General features: G+C 44.1%; 1 protein-coding gene and 1 long non-coding RNA gene across 5 annotated transcripts in view; one reads left to right on the top strand and one right to left on the bottom strand.

Moving 5' to 3' along the window:
• The window catches only part of LOC130358334 (uncharacterized), a 41,994-nt gene that overhangs the window by 22,901 nt on the left and 5,112 nt on the right, over positions 1 to 13,981 (top strand). For all 4 annotated transcript variants that reach the window (XR_008889477.1, XR_008889476.1, XR_008889474.1 and 1 more), the window contains one exon: positions 1,101 to 1,153. This is a non-coding gene — a long non-coding RNA (uncharacterized LOC130358334). The remainder of the gene's footprint in view (positions 1 to 1,100; positions 1,154 to 13,981) is intronic.
• DEUP1 (deuterosome assembly protein 1) overlaps positions 10,549 to 13,981 on the bottom strand; it is an 87,797-nt gene continuing 84,364 nt past the window's right edge. The window contains exon 12 of the mRNA XM_056561469.1: positions 10,549 to 10,897. Within this exon, the coding sequence (XP_056417444.1) occupies positions 10,798 to 10,897 (100 nt within the window). The 3' untranslated portion in view covers positions 10,549 to 10,797. The remainder of the gene's footprint in view (positions 10,898 to 13,981) is intronic.

Below are 13,981 nucleotides of genomic sequence, written 5' to 3'. Positions count from 1 at the left end.
CAGGTGTCGAACATGCGTTATCTATCCTGGGGATATCTTATTAAATCTTTGTATAACCCATTTAACCCCTTAGGGACTATTTTCCACTTAAAGGGGTACTCCGCTGTTCAGCGTTTGGAACAAACTGCTCCGAACGCTAGAGCCGGCGCCGGGAGCTCGTTACATCATAGCCCCGCCCCCTCGTGACATCAAGCCCCGTTCCCTCAATGCAATTCTATGGAAGGAGGCGAGACGGCCTTTTATTTTTATTTTTTTTAGTTTTCTACCTTTATATTGCTCTGTATTTTTTTGCTAAGTATCAGTCAGATTCATAGACTGGGAAGGGTCATTCCCCAGCAGGCGTGACATCATCTGAAGCCAAACAGGGGAGAACTTCCTCCCCCACTCTGCTACACACAGCCCAGAGCAGTTCTGTGTGAGATGAGCTATGATTGGCTAAGGCTGCACCCCCCCCCCCTCAGCACTCTAGACTGCATTTCCTGATTTTGGACTTCTGCCAGGCCAGCAGGAGTCCAAAGTCTTAGCAAGAGATAGGGGGATATGTGCTCTGGACAAGTATGGAGACACCTAGTGGCAGCTTTTTTTAAACACAAATAAAAAAAACTTTTAATATATATATATATATATATATATATATATATATATATATATATATATATATAATTTTATTTTTTAGAAAGATTTTTTTTTATTTACCGTAAGGAGTGCAATAGCAAAAATTAGTTTTAATGAGAGTGTCCATTTAAAGTGTGTGTGGGGGGCCCCTTTAGTATTATAGGCTTTGTGCATTTAGCGGTGTCGGTATGGCCATAGCATTCCTTTTTAGTGACACATTCCCAAATGAAGATGGGCATGAATGCCACGTTACCGTAGATCCTCTTTTTATCGGTGTTTACTAACCAGTGTGAATCCAGCTTTTGCAAAACTACAACTCCCAGCATGCCCGGACAGCCAACGGCTGTCCGGGCATGCTGGGAGTTGTAGTTTTGCAACAGCTGGAGGCACCCTGGTTGGAAAAGACTGCCCTATATAATGATGATAAATGTGTATATCCAGTGCCATGTCTTTACCTGATGGATTAATCTTGTTCTGTATTACAGGCAACAATAAAGGAACCGTATCGGGAGAGGACCAAGAGGTCATTACCTTGAAGGTATGTCTATGGTAATGTTAGAATTTGCACAAGTATATAGTAGAAAAAGGATGGCGCCACTCACCGGCTTTATAAAAATCCACCAGTTTTATGTCATACTCTTAAAAGCTAACAGTTCTGGAATAAACAGGAACCACTGGAACAGCTTGCTTGGTGGTTACATGCCATGACATCTATAATCTCCATGGGAATGCCAGAGATACCAGAGTACAACACTCGTGTATCTCCAGCACCTCCATAGAAATGAATGGAGGACATGGCCTCTGTAACTCCGGGACACGTGGAGGTTCGGGGGTTCCCATTCTGGAGAATACAGGTATCCCTGTGGTCGGACGCCTCAGTGTTAGACACCGATACCCTATTTATAGTGTAGGGAATAAGTTGTTTTTTGGCTGGACAACCCCTTTAATGGACATCTGTTTGATCGCTGGGCGGTCCGACCACTGGGACCTCCTGCGATCTCCTGGTGCAGGAGGCGTGCCAGCCGCAGCATGACATCATGGCAGACACTCCTCCTTCATGTAGTTCTATGGGAGAGGCGGGGAGGGAACGTTCTTGCCTCCCCCATAAAACTGAATGGGGCATATTGTTGACCCAAAAGAGGTCGACGCTACACGCATTAGCCGCTCACATTGACACACAGAGCGGCAATGGGAGATCTCAGGGGATCCCAGCGGTTGGACCCCCCTGCGATCAGACACTTCTCCTGTGGATAGGGGATAAGTTGTCTTTTGCTGCAGATGTCCTTTAAGAGTATAAAGTTGTGGATTTTATCTAGCTGGTGAGTGCCGCTATCTTTTTATTTAATTATACTATATTTGTACTGTGTCTTCCAGTATTGCTGTGCACCATCGTATGGGTGCGTATTTGCATTGTTTCTCTTGGATGCATACATTGAGGGAATTTGTATTGGTGAAATAATACAGACAAAACCACTGGACAGGTGCAGTCTTGTTTTTTTTATTTTTATTTTTTAACCAAAACAAAAAGCTGATTTTGCAGGGAAGCTTTGACTGATGGTTTGAGCCCAACACATTCTCCCGTCTTACGGGGTAGGTGATCCCCTTTGACGTCCATGTGGCCTTATAAGACGTATAGACAGGGGGGGTCTTCATGAGTTCCTCTTAAGAGAATACGTAAGGTACTTTTGCTTTGTCTTTAAAGGGGTACTCCACTGCTAGACATGTTATCCCCTATACAAAGGGGCCGCATGGGGGACCCCAGCGATCTCTGCCGCGGCACCCCAGTCATCCGGTGCACGGAGCCAACTCCATGCAGTGCCGGATGACTGGCGAACACAGCCGCCATGCCCCCTCCATTCATGTCTATGGGGAGAGTCGTGACTGCTGTGTACTAGCCTTCACACCCCCTCCCGTAGACATCAATGGAGGTGGCATGGCGTGATGCCACAATCATGGAAGCCCCAGGCTATAAAACCTCAGCGCTGGCCCAAAGATTGCGGGGGGTCCCCGCTGCCGGTGAAGTGAAAAAAACCTGTCACTTGTAGGCGAACGTGACCGGAGCTCAGCGCTCTCAGCCATTCTCAGAACTGATCACTGTTAGGGGTTAGGCTTAGTGGGATAAGCTTAGGGGGTTGGGGTTAGGATTAGAGGTTGGGTTTAGGGGTTAGTATTAGGGTTTGGGGTTAGGATTAAGGTTTGGATTTAAGGTTTGGGGTTAGGATTATAGGTTGTGTTTAGGGGTTAGGATTAGGGTTTGGATTTAAGGTTTGGGGTTAGGATTATAGGTTAGGATATAAGGTTTGGGGTTAGGATTATAGGTTGGGTTTAGGGGTTAGTATTAGTGTTTGGGGTTAGGATTAGAGGTTGGGTTTAGGGGTTAGTATTAGGGTTTGGGGTTAGGATTAGAGGTTGGGTTTAGGGGTTAGTATTAGGGTTTGGGGTTTGGATTTAAGGCTTGGGGTTAGGATTATAGGTTGTGTTTAGGGGTTAGGATTAGGGGTTGGGTTTAGGGTTTGGATTTAAGGTTTGGGGTTAGGATTATAGGTTGTGTTTAGGGGTTAGGATTAGGGTTTGGGGTTGGGGTTAGGATTAGGGAGTGAGAGGGAGCCGGCTGTAAAGCAGATAAGTGTGTCCCTGTGCGGATAGGGGATAACCTTTTGGATAGGAGATAACCTGTATAGGGACAGAGATTATCCCTTTAATAAATACATCTACACTAAAGTCCGGAATGTTTCCTTTGCTGACAATATACCTGCTGCCAGCGTGACTGATGCCCTTTCAGATTTTGTTATTCTCCCGGGCCTGGATATTTCTTACAGGAATCCCTGGTTAATGCCAATTACCCCGGTATGTGAGATAAGAGGAGAAAAGGAGATCAAAACGTTAGTCGCTTGTGGGGAAAACATGGCCTAGAAATGAAATTGTGGTAAATTCAGATGAAGATGAAAAGATATCTGGGAGGGAAAAACAGACTGGTTAAGGATACGTAACTTCCAGGATGATCAACTTCTCCTGTTTAACCCCTTGTGACACTCATCGGGCTGAGATTTATAGTTTACGTTTCTGGTTTCTATAAATATGTTGTCAGTCGTATCAATAACCTATACCAGTAATTCACAACCAGTGGGCCTCCAGCTGTTGCAAAACTACAACTCCATCATGCCTTTGGCTGTCCAGGCATGCTAGGAGTTGTAGTTTTGCAACAGCTGTAGACACACTGATTGGGAAACACTGCCTTTTACTTGTCCACAAAAAGGAAATTCTAGCATGCAGTGTAAACAGTCCTTAAAGGGGTATTCAAGGAAAAAACTTTTTTTTTATTTTTTATATCAACTAGCTCCAGAAAGTTAAAGAGATTTGTAAATTACTTCTATTAAAAATCTTAATCCTTCCAATAATTATCAGTTGCTAAGGTTGAGTTGTTCTTTTCTGTCTGGCAACAGTGCTCTCTGCTGACATCTCTGCTTGTCTCGGGAACTGCACAGAGTAGAAGAGGTTTGCTATGGGGATTTGCTTCTACTCTGGACAGTTCCCGAAACACGTGTCATCAGAGAGAACTTAGACAGACAGAAAAGAACACCTCAACTTCAGCAGCTCATAACTACTGAAAGGATTAAGATTTTTTTAATAGAACCAATTTACAAATCGGTTTAACTTTCTAGAGCCAGTTGAGATAGATAGATATATAGATATAGATAGATATAGATAGATATAGAGATAGATAGATAGAGATAGATAGAGATAGATAGAGATAGATAGAGATAGATAGAGATAGATAGAGATAGATAGAGATAGATAGAGATAGATAGAGATAGATAGAGATAGATAGAGATAGATAGAGATAGATAGAGATAGATAGAGATAGATAGAGATAGATAGAGATAGATAGATAGAGAGATAGATAGAGAGATAGATATAGAGATAGATATAGAGATAGATATAGAGATAGATATAGAGATAGATATAGAGATAGAGATAGAGATAGAGATAGAGATAGAGATAGAGATAGAGATATAGATAGATATCTATATATCTATATATCTATATATATCTCTATCTATCTATATCTCAAACGAAATAGGCGACAGCACTCTCGTAAGATGCAAATAAGCTGTCTTTATTCACATAGGCGTGATGGCGACGTTTCGGCTAGCTCACCTAGCCATTATCGAGCAATGAAGTGTGCAAACAACAGAGTATATATGGCCGCGCAGGGCCCATTAATTAGTGACGTCATAAACAAAATTAACACAAAAATACATGAATGCATACATGTAATAAAGTGATCAGTGCTTCAGTAAACACTAGTAAGGCATCCGCAACCGGAATGCAAAGTGCGATCGTACAGGTATACAAAAGATCGTAATGTACAATAAAAAGTTACATAATCATGTGCATGTGTACGTGACGTTGTCTGATTACCTGGGCGGGGACACGGGAGCTCACCGGGTTGGCATGGGAGACAGCATATAAACAGAGACACATGTCTTGTAGTACGGAACGCCGCTCCTCACAGCGCGCAATCCGGAACAGGAAGTGGCATCACAGTCGGTCTTGATTCGCTGTCGCTAGGCTACGAGGAAGCTTCTGCCTGTGCAGGCGCTCTGAAGCTCTGGATCCCTTCGCGGCCATCTTAGTGTAGGGCAATGGGTCACAGCACTCCCACTGAGCTTCTAGCACACTGGCCAATCAGGGCGGCTACGGAGACCGCGATCCACCCTGTTAACCCTTCCTCGTCCTCCCGGACCTCCACCGGACGGTAGTTGTCCCGGGCAACGAGGGTGCACAGATCAGTTATCATGGGAAATGACCAAGCTGCCCCAGGTATAACGCGCAGTGCCGACCTTATATTGTTGCCATTAGTCCAGGATCTTCTTTTAGACAAAAAGTGTCCTGTAGCTGTCAGTCTCCCACAGTGAGAGCAGCCCGTGTCCTCCGTCCTGCAAAACAAACAAACGTGTCATTAAAATCATGATAACACACATGCATATTCCCTTCCTTTCTCTTTCATATACGGAAATGGTACATTAGCCAGCCTTTTATGCGTTACATATGTCATGCGTTATTTTAAAGTCTACGTTTAGACCATGTGGCTTCAATGAATTCAACTCAAAAATCCACCAGAGTTCCCTTTTTTTTAGTAGTGCTACACGATTGCCTCCTCTTTTCGATTTAGCAACCTGGTCCAACAACATAAATTTTAACTCGCTCTCTTTATGACCCTCCTCCAAAAAATGTTTAGGTACTGGTAGATCATTGCGACCTTTACGGATTGTGTAGCGATGCTGGTTTAATCTAGTTTTTGCATCACAAGTGGTTTCCCCTATATAAAGCAGGTGGCAGGGGCACCACAGAACATAAACCACATAATCTGATGTACATGTCAGATAGCTCTTAATCTTGTATCTCTTACCAGTCACTGGGTGTACAAATTCTTGACCTTTCTGCATATAGCTACAATTTACACAAGAGCAACAGGGGAAGGAACCATGATTGATGCTAGATAAATATGTCTGGTGGGGTTTATTTAATGCCACGTCTGATTTTACCAATTTATCCCTGAGGTTGCTGCCTCTCCTGTATGACATCAGGGGTGGGCACTCAAACTCAGGGATATTGTCATGTCCTTTTTTCAAAATGTGCCAATGTCTCCTCATAATGTTTGTAATGTGTTGTGATGCCTCAGAGTATGTGGAGACAAAGGCCACCCGTTGACCAGACTGTTTATCCCGGTCCCCGAGTAGCTCCCGTCTCTCAATCCCTGATACCTTTGTCCTACAGTCATCTACCAGTTTCCTAGGATAACCCCTACGCATAAAATTTTTTGCCATTATGTCCAATGCCCGTTCTACATGTTGATGACTACTTATGATGCGCTTTGCTCTAGTCATCTGACTAATTGGTAGTGAGCGAACCATAGTTCTAGGGTGGTTGCTGTCAAACCTGAGTGTCGAGTTGCAATCAGTCGGCTTCACATAAATGTCCGTAACAAGTTGGTGTCCCGAGATCGTCACCTGAGTGTCCAGAAAATTAACTGTGGTGGGAGAGAAGGTCAAGGTGAATTTAATGCTATCGATCATAGAGTTTAAAAACTCATGGAAAGTCTGTAATTGGGTGACTGATCCTGTCCATATCAAGAAAACATCATCTATGTACCGCCACCACCTCAGCACTTGGCCGAAGTGGTGGCATACATAGATGATGCTTTCCTCAATGTGCACCTCACCATTTTTGTAAGGAACTACAGGAGTGCTGTTCTCTTTGGATTTTCTCTCTCTCTCTATATATATATCTCTCTCTATCTATCTATCTATCTATCTATCTATCTATCTATCTATCTATCTATCTATCTATCTATATATATATATATATATATATATATATATATATATATATTTTAATAAAAAAAAAATTTTTTCCCTGGATAACCCCTTTAAAGGGGTTCTCCACCATAAGATGATTTTAGCACTTACCTGCCAGACAGTAATGGACATGTTTAGGAAGGATCAGTGTTTGGAGTTCGCCCCCTCCAACTACAAGTCCCACGATTCCTTGTTTGTAAGTGTGACACCCCTTTTTCCCTTCCACACATCAGCCACCTGTTCCCCCTCACATGCAAGAGACCATTGTTTTCTAACCAGGGTGCCCCCAGCTGTTTCAAAATGATCAGGCCGTCATGCCCCCTCCCATAGACTCGCATTGAGGGGGCATGGCCGTGACTTCACAAGCGGGGCGTGACCGTGATGTCACAAGCCTCCGCATCGCCAGTCATCCGGCACGGAGCGAAGTTCGCTCTGATGCGCCGGATGACTGGGGTGCCGCAGCCGAGATCATGGGGGTCCGATCAGACATCTTATCCCCTATCCTTTTGGATAGGGGATAAGATGTCTAGTGGCGGAGTACCCCTTTAATTTTCTGTTTTCCGTAAGAGAAAATAATGATGTTTTGTGCTCTCTTTTTATACTGTTGACTGTGACTTGTAAGCAGTGATTATCTGAGTAAATCTCGCCCGCCCTCCACACAATTCTATTGTAGTTGTGAAGCAATAGAAAGGTTTCGCGGGGATGTGGGACAGAAAATTAGTATGATCGTGCGAGAAACAAAGCGTCAGCGTTTACGGTGTATTCTGTGGCGGTAATGTCTGATCGTTTACTTGTTAATTAACATTATATAGCAGATGTGGGTTATGGCGGGGGGCAGCGCACTCCTACTCGCCTATACTCTGGCACGGCTTAGAGAAGTGTTGTAAAGTATAAAAATAGAATTAAATCTGATCTTACTTTTACAATGTTGTTTTTTCTACATTTTTACATTTGTTTTATTTTTAATCATTTATTCAAAATCATCTCATATAAAATTTTGTAACCAACTAAAACTGAACGCTTCCCAATGAACAAGATCCTGGAGCTTAGACATGCGGTATATATATACACATGGCATCCAGTCTAAAAAACTGAAATATATATAGGGCCTACATTGTTGTAGAGGGGGCGTATATATTTGTCTTTATTGTTTGCACTGTGGAATTTATTAAAGGGGTACTCCACTTGAGAAAAAATATATTTTTTTTATAATCAACTGGTGCCAGAAAGTTACAGATTTGTAAATTACTTCTATAAAAAAAATCTTAACCCTTCCAGTACTTATCAGCTGCTGTATGATCCACAGGAAGTTCTTATCTTTTTGAATTTCCTTTTGTCTGACCACAGTGCTCTCTGCTGACACCTCTGTCCATTTTAGGAACTGTCCAGAATAGGAGCAAATCCCCATAGCAAACCTCTCCTGCTCTGGACAGTTCCTGACATGGGCAGAGGTGTCAGCAGAGAGCACTGTGGTCAGACAGAAAAAAAAGAACTTGCTGCGGATCATACAGCAACTGATAAGTACTGGAAGGATTAAGATTTTTTTAATAGAAGTAATTTACAAATCTGTTTAACTTTCTGGCACCAGTTGATAAATAGAAAAAAATAAGTAAAAATTAAAAATGTTTTCCAGTGGAGTACCCCTTTAAAGTGTGGCTATCCTATGCAAAAAAGAAACCCGGATTCCTCTGCAGGCAGCTGTAGTTGTTGTTTAGCTATAGAGCACATGTTTATTGTGTATCTACATATTGGAGGCTTTTACATGCCTATTATCTCCTTTCATACATGCAGAGGGGGGGGGGGCTCTTTCTGGTGTGATGTAAGAGCTGGACTTTAGACATCTGATTGGCTCAGAGCTTAATCAATTCTGTTCCTCTTCCCAGAGAGAAACTGCAGCTGCACCTCCCTCCTACCCCCCCTGCATTTTGTCTTATTTTGGGAATTGGAAGGACATAATTTATTACTATGTATTTATCCTGCATATTTAGTGATGGGAAACACAGTTTTCACAATATGGGCTGTGCTTGGTTAAAGGGGTACTCTGCTGCCCCAGCGTCGGGGAACGTTTTGTTCCGAACGCTTGGAGGGGGCAACGGGGGTCATGGCTTCATGACCACGCCCCTCTTGACGTCACACGACGCCCCCTCAATGCAAGTCTATGGGAGGGGGCGTGGCGGCTGCCACGCCCCCTCCCATAGACTTGCATTGAGGGGGCGTCATGTGACGTCATGACCCCCGCCGCCCGCTCCAAGCATTCTAAATAAACGCCGGGTGCTGCATAGAGATCGTGGGCTACATAGACATCCTATCCCCTATCCTTTTGAATAGGGGATGTCTAGGGGCCTAGTACCGCTTTAAAGGGCTAATCCCAAGATCAAAACGATCCCCTGAATGAATGGAGGTGCAGTGCGTATGTGAGGCTAGTGCTGCATTCATTCTCTATTGGGCTTCCAAACCTTGTAGAGTTCAGCGCTTGGCAAACTCCAGGAGTGACATAGAGAATAATTTTATCTAATTCTTCACCAGTACTACAGAACTTTTCTTTTAACAAAACGTTTGACATAATACAGAGATGTGTAAAATGTTTTTTGATCGGTTGGAGTTTTGGGTGTTCAAATCTTTAAAACCAGCAAGGAGAAGCGTGTGGCTGTGCGTTTCACTCTCTGATTTACTGCGATCTCCATCCATCTGCAGGAAAAGCGCTCCAAAGACTTCTGAACTCAACTAGTGCAACTGGAAGGAGATCACAATGAGTCGGGGGGTGAAATGCGTGGGCGCATGCTTCTCTCGGCTGGTTCTAATGATCACTTGGGGGGGGGTCTGACTTCCCAGACCCTCACCGATGAAAACTTTTTGACTTGTCTCTGTGATGTCAGCCATTTTGTTAAAAGACAGAGGCACTTTAACTTCTCTCATATTGAGTAGTGTTGAGCACGAATATTCGTAATGCAAATTTTTATTGCTAATATCGGCACTTCGCGATTTCACAAATATTTTAGAATTTAGTGCTATATATTCGTAATGACGAATATAAAAAATTTCATGTGCAAATTTTCCATGCGCATTTTTTTTTTTTTCCCACATGCAAATTTGTATGCGCATTTTTCATGCAAATTTTCGTATGGAGAAAAAGTAAATGAACATAGCAAATATGTGAATTTCACGAACATAGGACGAATAATTGTCAATATATTAGCGAAATATCGCAAATTCGAATATGGCCCCTGCTGCTCATCACCAATAATGAGGTGACTGTGCTTATTCTGGCCAAGTCTATGCAGCAAAGCTTTCAAGTGAGCTACAACAGAACAGAAAGTATTGGCTTATTATGCCAACTCTAATGGCAATTGCAACTTCAGTACGTGTGTGTAACAAAGCCAATGTAAATCTTGTTTCACTTGTATTTTTAGTATTTTTATCAAAACCAGTAAAAGAAGAACTGACCCAGAGAAACAAAACTGGAAAGATGTGCATGTTTTTCTGTGTTCTAGACCCACTGACCAAAGCTTTACGTGTTAGTCTAGCCGAATTTCTCAAAAGTGCAGCTGGAATTACCCTGGATATCTTGAGTCTGTGTTTAATAAAAGAGAACATCAGGAGAATAAAAAAAAATAAGTGTTTTACACCATCTACTAGATAGGACCCAGCCAGATAAATGGAAGTTTTTACGGTCAAATAAAATCCATTGTTTAAGTTTATAACAAACCCATGTTCTTTCTGGGCTCTGCTGTTCTTCCTTGTCAGTCATCCACTGTGTGATTGCAGCTCCACCAGGCTGGAACATCTCTGAAGCGTGAATATCTCTGAAGTGTAGACGGCACTAAAGATGCGGAGAGAATGGCGATGTAACATGTAGTGCTTTGTTTTGCGAGTCAAGGACAGGCAGGATAGGAATGAAGGCGCCTTCAAAGCAACTATGGCTGAAAAAAAAGTTTTGTTTTAGAACTAAGTGGTTTATTATAATGAATTATCGGTGTATACATACACAGACTGTGCTGGAAGATGAGCCCAGTACGTCAGTCAGTCAGTCAAGACAGGGAAGGGTGGGGGTAGGAGAAGGCATGCATGCTGCAGCTCAGCACCTTTTCCTTGACAATTGAGCTGGAAACATGATCTAGAGCTTAGAGATTCTCTTTATTGGAGTTGTCTAGCTTTATAAAACTAATGGCCTTTCCTCAAGATAGGCCAACAGTATTAGAATTATCCATGCACTCCAACTGGTCAGCTGTTGCAACGCCAGTTTGTGTGCTGGGAACCAGAAACAACTAAGTCACTAAATACAAATGGCATAGAAGAGACACTGTTACTGGCACTCGCCTCTAGGCTTCAGTTGGCCGACTCCACTTCAACTGCTCACACGGACATCACCGGTTCCAGACCTGATGCCAGAGGCGACTGCTGGCAATTTCGCACTGTGTGCGCTTCTTCCGGTCTCGTACGAGGCCAGAAGAAGCGCACACAGCGTGGAACTGCAGGCAGTCACCTCTGTATGAGGCTGGAAGAAGCACACACAGCACGAAACTGCTGGCAGTCTCCTTTGTATGAGGCCGGAATAAGCGCACACAGCGCGAAACTGCCGGCAGTCACCTCTGTGTATGAGGCTGGAAGAAGCGCACACTGCGTGGAACTGCCGGCAGTCACCTCTGTGTATGAGGCTGGAAGAAGCGCACACTGCGTGGAACTGCAGGCAGTCACCTCTGTATGAGGCCGGAAGAAGCAAACACAGCACGAAACTGCTGGCAGTCTCCTTTGTATGAGGCCGGAATAAGCGCACACAGCGCGAAACTGCCGGCAGTTGCCTCTGAGCGCCCTGCATTAGATCTGGAACCGGGGATGTCCGTGTGAGCAGTTGAAGTGGAGTCGGCCGACTGAAGCCTAGCGGTGAGTGTGGGTAACCATGTCTCTTCTATGCTACCAGTTTGTATGTATAATTGCCATAGAGTCAGGGCAAGGTATTGCACTGGAAACATTGGAGGCGGCAGCACTTACACAAGCACTGTAGCCTATTGAAAAACAGTTGATCATCGAGGGTGCAAGTAGGCTGTGATCTAATATCGATGGCTTGTTGGGAGATATCTGAAATGAGCAAAAGATACTACTCTTGTCCAAGGGATGTGTCTGTTTCTTTTTTTTTAGCTAAGCACTTTTTACTGAACGCACAAGTGCAGCATTGCTCTCCCACCAGTTCTGGATATTTCAGTATGGAGAGAAGCAGCTCACGGAGGGTGATTGATACACTTGCCGAGGCAACCGTACCGACCCTCAGCAACTTTTGTGTACGAGCCCTTTTCTAAAATAGGGCTCATGCACTGGGCTGAGCATCGTTATGGTTGACTTGGTAAATGTCGAACGTCTCTCCCCACATCAAAACTTGCAGAACTGGCGGTAGAGCAATGCTTAATTTGTTCTTTAAAGAGAAATATCCTACCATAACCCAAACCCCCCCCCCCACTCACTCCACTTCTGCTCTCCAGTGATCGGGACAAACACCCACTCCCTCCTGTCTTGGAATAGATTACTTCAGAGATGGGAAGAGGCGGTTGTTTGTCTTGATCATCACATGCAGTGATACCATACTCAATCACAATGTTCAGTAGCTGCAGGATGTTACCAATGTTGCATAAACGTTGTTTCGCTATTGGACATCCCGTGGGGTGGTGGTGGTTTCACCCACACATGATAATCAGGTCAAGCGCCTGACCCCTCTCTCTTCAGAATAGCATACTTCCAAGATGACCAGGTAATGGAAGTTTGAGTGCCAGAAAGTGGAACAGGTAGGACCTTTTCTGCCTCCCGGACAACTACTTATAAAGCGGACCTGTCAGTAGAAAAACACTGTTGCTTGCATCTGCCTGCCCCGTGTAACGGATGGCCAGTAGATAAAGAGGACATGGCTGGATTTACCTGGACCCTTGCCATGCTGAGGAACACCCCCTGGACACTTGAGCTCCATCTAGTCACAAACTTTCTTACATCCCTGTTCTACTGCTGACAGGTCCCCTTTAAATACCACTACCCAACTCAACCAAGGGACAGGTGAGGTGCTGTTTCCGGAGAGAAAAGAATAAAGAGAAACTGTGCAAGGTTGCATTCACACTACTTTTGCAGCCTACGGCTGCCGGATCCGCACCTTTGCCGACACCCATTCACTTTAATGAGCCGACTGGAGTTGGACAGTGACTCCGGTCGGCTAATTTTTGCCCCGTATCCGGTTTTGTGACTGGACCTAAAACGGCCCGGTTTTGAAATTACCCAGCCGGACGCGGCAAACCTAGTGTGAATGCAGCCTTACAAACATCATATGGTTTTGGCTCTACCATTGAGACACACAGATGGGTCTTGTGTTCCAGACAGTGGTAAGAAACATGGCCGTCTATTAGGTCATTGGCCATATGTTGTCCAGTACAAACACGAGCAGTGGCCATCCATAATCTTTATTTTCTGGGAATTGGAGCGACTATTAGAGGAAGAAGTTATGGAATTCCAATGTGAACATTAGAGATGAGCGAACTTACAGTAAATTCGATTCGTCACGAACTTCTCGGCTCGGCAGTTGATGACTTTTCCTGCATAAATTAGTACAGCTTTCCGGTGCCTCGGTGGGCTGGAAAAGGTGGATACAGTCCTAGGAGACTTTCCTAGGACTGTATCCACCTTTTCCAGCCCACCGGAGCACCTGAAGGCTGAACTAATTTACACAGGAAAAGTCATCAACTGCCGAGCCGAGAAGTTTGTGACTAATCGAATTTACTGTAAGTTCGCTCATCTCTAGTGAACATCTATCGTTAGAGAACCATGGTTGTCCATGCCTCCCCCGGAGCTCGGTACCACCCTTTTGTACCCAGGGGTCAAGTCCTGAAAAAAAAAAAAGATTTGGGAACTCGCCCCCAAGATTTCCACTCAAGAGCTGGTCCTGCAGGACTCCTGCTAATGGGAACTGTGTTTCTACTGTGGAAAAAGTGCAGGAACTCCATTCCCATTGGTTCCTGCAGGACTTGCCCGGT

Source organism: Hyla sarda, chromosome 2 (genome assembly GCF_029499605.1).
Source record: "Hyla sarda isolate aHylSar1 chromosome 2, aHylSar1.hap1, whole genome shotgun sequence".
Taxonomy (NCBI): domain Eukaryota; kingdom Metazoa; phylum Chordata; class Amphibia; order Anura; family Hylidae; genus Hyla; species Hyla sarda.
The sequence above is the reverse complement of the archived record's forward strand: the minus strand, read 5'-3'. Positions and strand labels throughout refer to the sequence as shown.